This window comes from Dreissena polymorpha, chromosome 6 (genome assembly GCF_020536995.1).
Source record: "Dreissena polymorpha isolate Duluth1 chromosome 6, UMN_Dpol_1.0, whole genome shotgun sequence".
NCBI classification, from domain to species: Eukaryota; Metazoa; Mollusca; class Bivalvia; order Myida; family Dreissenidae; genus Dreissena; species Dreissena polymorpha.
The window spans coordinates 38,564,342-38,570,235 of NC_068360.1; the positions used below are offsets into that span (position 1 = coordinate 38,564,342).

The following is a 5,894-nucleotide window of genomic DNA, read 5'->3' on the forward strand; positions in this document are numbered from 1 at the left end:
ATTTTTAGAAAGGTATAGTGAGAACTTGTAAACAGAATTAACTTGCGTCATAAATTAAACATTTTAATTCAAGATAAAAATTAGCCAATTTCTTTCCTTAAGTTTTCCTCAGTGAGAATTTATATAAAGTTATAACTACAATGAATGACAAATTCAATAATAGTTAAATTTTTATTGTCCTTGTAACACAGTGAAATTAATTCAAATATTATCATTATCGAATTTCCAATTCGAACAAGAAGTAATGTAAATCAAATAGATAATTTGATCATACATACAATTTCATTTAAGACAATTATAAGTCACATGTAATAATTCATAGAATATTCATGCAAAAGCCAACATAATGCCAAACACACACAAACAAACAATACAATAAAAGCAACACAATCAAACAATAGCACATAATAAGCGTGTCCATTCAATTACTGAAATAATATAAAGCGTGCAAACTAAAGCAGCAATGACAGACAACCTATAGAACTGATCATATATAAACATCTAACGACAACATGCAGTTTCTTACCTACTGCCTTTACATGACTGCACAAGGAATCAGTCTATTCTGATTTCTGTGGAAAAAAGTAAAATTATTTACATATATACACTATTCAACACATGTTATTATATATGTCCAGATATGAATTCAGCAATTTCAACTTTATCTTCTAAAGACATATGCAGATATTTTTTATAAGCGTCTGAAGACCAGTCACCTAAAAGCTGAATTTTATCAGCGGATACGTTTAATCTGAATGCAAAGGAAGCCATGCCCCTTCTAAAAGAGTGAGTAGAATAAGAATTTGGATCTACTTCACATTTTGATAAAATTTCACGAAGCTTTTTTAAATAAATGTTATATGTGACTGGTTTTCCTGAATTCAATACAAATAGAGGAGATCCAGGTCCAGCAGGAATTTTACTTATCGTATCATTAAATGCTGCCACGGGACATAATGTTGAATTTTTAACAACTACTAATGGACTGCTTAATACACGTTGTCCAAATTGTATAGTTTTAGTCCATTTCATTTTAACCAATAACTTATGCTTCTCAATAGACACATCACCCCTCAATAAGAATTTAGGATCTTTTAGGTCTTGTAATGTTGTTGGGACTAAATTAGATTTTCTAGCTAATAAAAAAAATGCGAAAAGAAATAAACACCAGAAAACTGACGAGTTTATGTCAGAATTATCTAGTACCGCATATATTTTTAGCAAAAGTTCTGGAGATATGGGTAAGGCTTGTTTAACTTGATAACATAGCATTCTAGAAACGCCTTTAAAGGTTAGATTCAGTATGAAATTATTTACTTTATCTAAAGAAAACCCAAGGATTTGATGCATGGTTCGAACTCCACTGACATAATTACGAATTGAATCAACTGATTTAAATGATCTACTAAGAAACTGTACATATAATTGTAAAGTAAGGGTTGACGCAGGAAGAAAAACTAACCCAAAATGTAAGCAAAACAACAGAAATGATTCCCACTGGATCTTCAAATTTTTCCTGGATCCCTCAGCATAAGCTCGTCTATTTGAAGCTCTCAATTCCTCACCAAGTTGACCCATCTGTCTGTCTGAAACAACATGATACACTACCAAGGATTAATAAATGTAAAATCCTTTTCTTGTACAACACTATTATACAAAGTAACTTCTTTTGTAATGTCTTCAAATGTCTTTCTATGACTTTCATTTAAATGCCACCTAGACAAATGATCCGCTATCCTGTTATCAACACCAGATATGTGTACTGCCTTAATTCAAATTCATTTAAAGCTGCAAAAAATATTATCTCTCTCAAACATTTTTGCATAAATTTACACTTTGCTTTTCCTGAATTTAAAGCAATACACACAGCCATGTTATCACATTGCACTACAATTTTTTTACTTTTAAATGTCATATGCCATAGATGTACACACACTACAATGGTCAACAATTCTAGTGCACTTATATGTAAGTCTAATTCTTGTATGAATGTGGGGAAAGTTGCATGACAACAAGAATCACACGAGAAGGTTTCATCTGGAGAAGACCATTCTTCTACCGAAATTACTGAAATACCATTGTATAATGGCAAAAAAGTTTTCCACCACTTTAAATCCAACTTCACTTCATCTGGTATTGCATGGCTATCATGTTCACAGTTCAATGCATATACCTCCCTAAGCCAGTTCAATAGTCTGTTGATAAATATACGGCTGGCTTTAACACATGCTCCAACAAAGTTCAGCTTGCCTAGTAATTGTTGAATCTCTTTCAACGAAGCGATTTCCTTACTTAACCAATTCTCCACTAATAACAATATTTCAATCAACCTATCTGGTGATATTTCCATAGTCATTTTTATAGTATCAAACATAACACCTAAGAAAATCATTCTTGTAGTTGGTTTTACCGATTTATCTGTAGATTCTTCCAAACCACATTTTTGTAAAATATTTTCTAAACATAAATAAGCAAACTCAGCATACTGTACTTTTTCAGCACCTGCAAAATCATCTAAATAATTTAAAACAATTACACCAAGTGTAAGTAATATATATGCTACAGCATTTGTTACTCTTTGACAAATGTAAGCTGCTGACCTTAATCCCATGGATAAAACAGTATCACAAAATATGTGCTTTTTGTATATGAATGACACTAAATTATAATCACCGGGACAAATGTTTATCTGTCTTTAAGCCCGTTTAAGATCTTTTTTAAACAACAAACAACCATTCCCCTTTGCTTTTATCAATTCACACATGTCATCTATTTTTGGAAACACTAAATTTATAGAATCCCCTAGATATTCTGACTTGTTAATAAAGTCATTTAAGGCAGAACCTTTTGGAAAACTTAAGTCTAAAATTATTCTCCTATCTGAGACATCCTTTTTTGGCACTAACGGTGAGATTTTTAACTTACTACTAAAAGGATTAGATTTAAAAGGACCTAACACAGCATTGTAACTCTTTTCTTTCAACAAATAATTTAACATAGCTTCTGGATATTCATTAGCTCCTCTATGATTATAATACTTCCACACTGGAAGTATGTTTTCTAATTTATCATTATATTCTACTACACCAATAGGAAAACCATACTTTAACAATTCACACACTGTCTTATCATTATAATCATGTAGCATTGTCTTCATAAATTCTGTATTGATTCTATTATTTACTGGAATTTTACAACCAATAAAATTATATTGTGCCGAAGCTTTAACTTTTTCATGAATTCTTATCATCTCCTGCATATCATGATAAGAATTATTTGTACATGAACATATTTTGCATGATTTTGAATGTGAACACAGATGTTTATTTAAATTGGAGTTTAAATTATCTAATTCTGATTTAAAACAATATGATGGTAGAAATTTGTCTATTATTACATCGTCTTTTTCAAATTTGTTTGAAATATTGTTTAGTCACATCAGTCGACTTGGACACTCCTGTGAACATTCAGGATGCTGAATCTTTTTGTCCTCTTTTTGCCAACATGTGGCACAAATATGTAGGGCGTACCGCATTTTCCCTTTCACCACAGCTGTGTGATCGTTTTTGTGTTGACATTTGTTTCTCTGGTAAAGCGAACAAAACCACACATTTGACTCTTCTTTACCGACAGTGGCAGAATCTGGTTTCTTGCTTTTAAATGTTGGCGAAATTGATTTTTTGATATTGCTCGACTGTTTCATTTGAAATTTGTTTAAGATAGCAATTTCTAAGTACTGGAATTCATCATTCCATTTTTTTTCCCGAGTTCAATTTCTCTAAGCACAGCCGCATAATAGCATTTCAGCCCTTCGAATTCATATGTCATACTAAGATACATTATGCGTTTCAGCAATTCTAATCTACCGTTTCGTTCTGTTGATTTGGTTTTAGAGTCAGAAATTATTTCTAATTCTCCTGCTCTAAATAAATTTAAATCCAAACTTTCAAATGTCATGTTTTTGCTTACAAATTCATATCTTAGGTAAGTGTGTGGATATCTTTGAGAATGTTTAACCTTATCATTAGCTGTAATTGCAATGCCTGACTTTTTACTTTTAATTGCCTTGACTGACCGTTTTGAACTAATTTGGGATATTTCTGAATTAGAGCTAGAATCTCCATCAGATTCAGAATGCACAGACTCTTGTTCTGAAAAGTTATAAATGGATTCACTGTCAACATCCGATTCAGATAATGATTCATCTATTAAGCCCAGCTTTGATATTTGCTTCTTAACTTTATTTGTAAGTAATTTATCTTTTCTCAAGTCATCAATTGTAAGCTTATGTTCATGATCACTCTTTTTACTACTTTTACTTTTAGTTTTACTGTATGTGTTACCGTTAGAAAGTACTTTTACTTTACCCTTCAGGGATTCGATCTTCGCCTTCTGTTTTTCCAGCTGCTTTTTTGTTTCATGAAAGTCCTGTTTTTTGCGCAGTTGTTCTTCTTGTCTCTTTAGATTTTCAATTTCTTCCTTCATGTGCGAAAGCTCGTCTTCATCGATTTCATCGTCCTCGAGCAACTGTAGGACGCCATTTTTGTTTACATGTACTTCGGCTGTAGCCTCTAACTGGGTTACTTCGGTCGACTTTTCTATTTTTAAATTTTGTTCGCCCACGTCTGCCATCCCTGAATCGTTCAATTTCTTGTAGTTGATCTTTTTTGTGTCCCTCTTGGAACGATTACTCATGTTTATCCTCAAAACGAACTTTTAATGTCTTTGGTTTTGGGTCAATTTCCATACGTCGTATCCGCACCATGCACTGTTCGCGGTTTGATGTCGAATTCGCACCATGTACTTTTTGCAATTGTTTATACATTAAAAAGACACACTTTTAAAAAACATCAATGACTATTTACACAATGAATAAAGTCACAGTTCGTACTTCATGAATCTATTTAATATTTACATGATTCTAACGATTGGTGAGTCCATTTTATAATGTACAATTAAGTAAATGAGGATGTCAGCAATCTCTACTTGACAAAAGATTCCTGACTCGAAATGTTCCTCCAATTTATCACAACTTCCGATCATCAAATTTTTTATCAAAATTCAAATTTTTTAACGCTGTGTGTTCCACGCTTACAAAAAGTATGAACTATTTTTCGAAAACCCGTGCGCTCGAGTTAGCAATTCGACCAATCATAAAAAAGTTGAAAGTGAACATCGCTCAACATTATTTTTAGAAAGGTATAGTGAGAACTTGTAAACAGAATTAACTTGCGTCATAAATTAAACATTTTAATTCAAGATTAAAATTAGCCTATTGCTTTCAAACTTCAAATACTTTCTTACTATCATGAGTGTACTGTACCTGGCAAGTTGAATTTGACATTGACATTTAAATGACCTTAAATCTCAAGGTCAAATAAATAAATTTTGCTTAAATTGCCATGACGTCTTTATTTACGATCAGATACAAGATACAAGATACAAGAATCTTTATTTAACGTCGGATGTGAATAACAATAAACTTTAGCTCATGAACTATTTCCCAACAAAACAATTGTATATATATATAACAAGTGTATATTGAGCTGAAATAAAGAAAGATTAAGCATATTATATATGGATTTATAGTACAAGGACATATTTAAAGCATATAAAACACAAAATTAAGTAAAAATGTTCATTAAAAGCATAATATTTTGTAAGTTACACACAAATACAACAAAGGGAATTATACCTAAAAACTATATTGGAGCTGTTTTTGCATAGTTCATAATTAAAACATATGTTATACACTTGTTGTACAAACAAAGCATTGCAGACCTATATTAAAATTTAAGATATCAAAAACAAGTACAGCACACAATTCATGTTTAAAAGCATATACAAGCACATGCACAATAACTACATAGTACAACAAATAAATAGCACATATA

The 5,894-nt window shown here is 31.5% G+C and overlaps 1 protein-coding gene across 1 annotated transcript; it reads right to left on the bottom strand.

The window, feature by feature from the left end:
• Nucleotides 1–273: 273 nt before the first annotated feature.
• LOC127835604 (uncharacterized) lies at nucleotides 274–4,695 on the bottom strand. The gene is made up of 3 exons (XM_052362041.1): nucleotides 4,368–4,695; nucleotides 1,463–1,586; nucleotides 274–572 (listed from the first exon to the last, which is right to left on the bottom strand). The coding sequence occupies exons 1-3, from the start codon at nucleotides 4,693–4,695 to the stop codon at nucleotides 536–538; spliced, it is 489 nt and encodes a 162-aa protein (XP_052218001.1). The 3' UTR covers nucleotides 274–535.
• Between the last annotated feature and the right edge of the window lie 1,199 nt (nucleotides 4,696–5,894).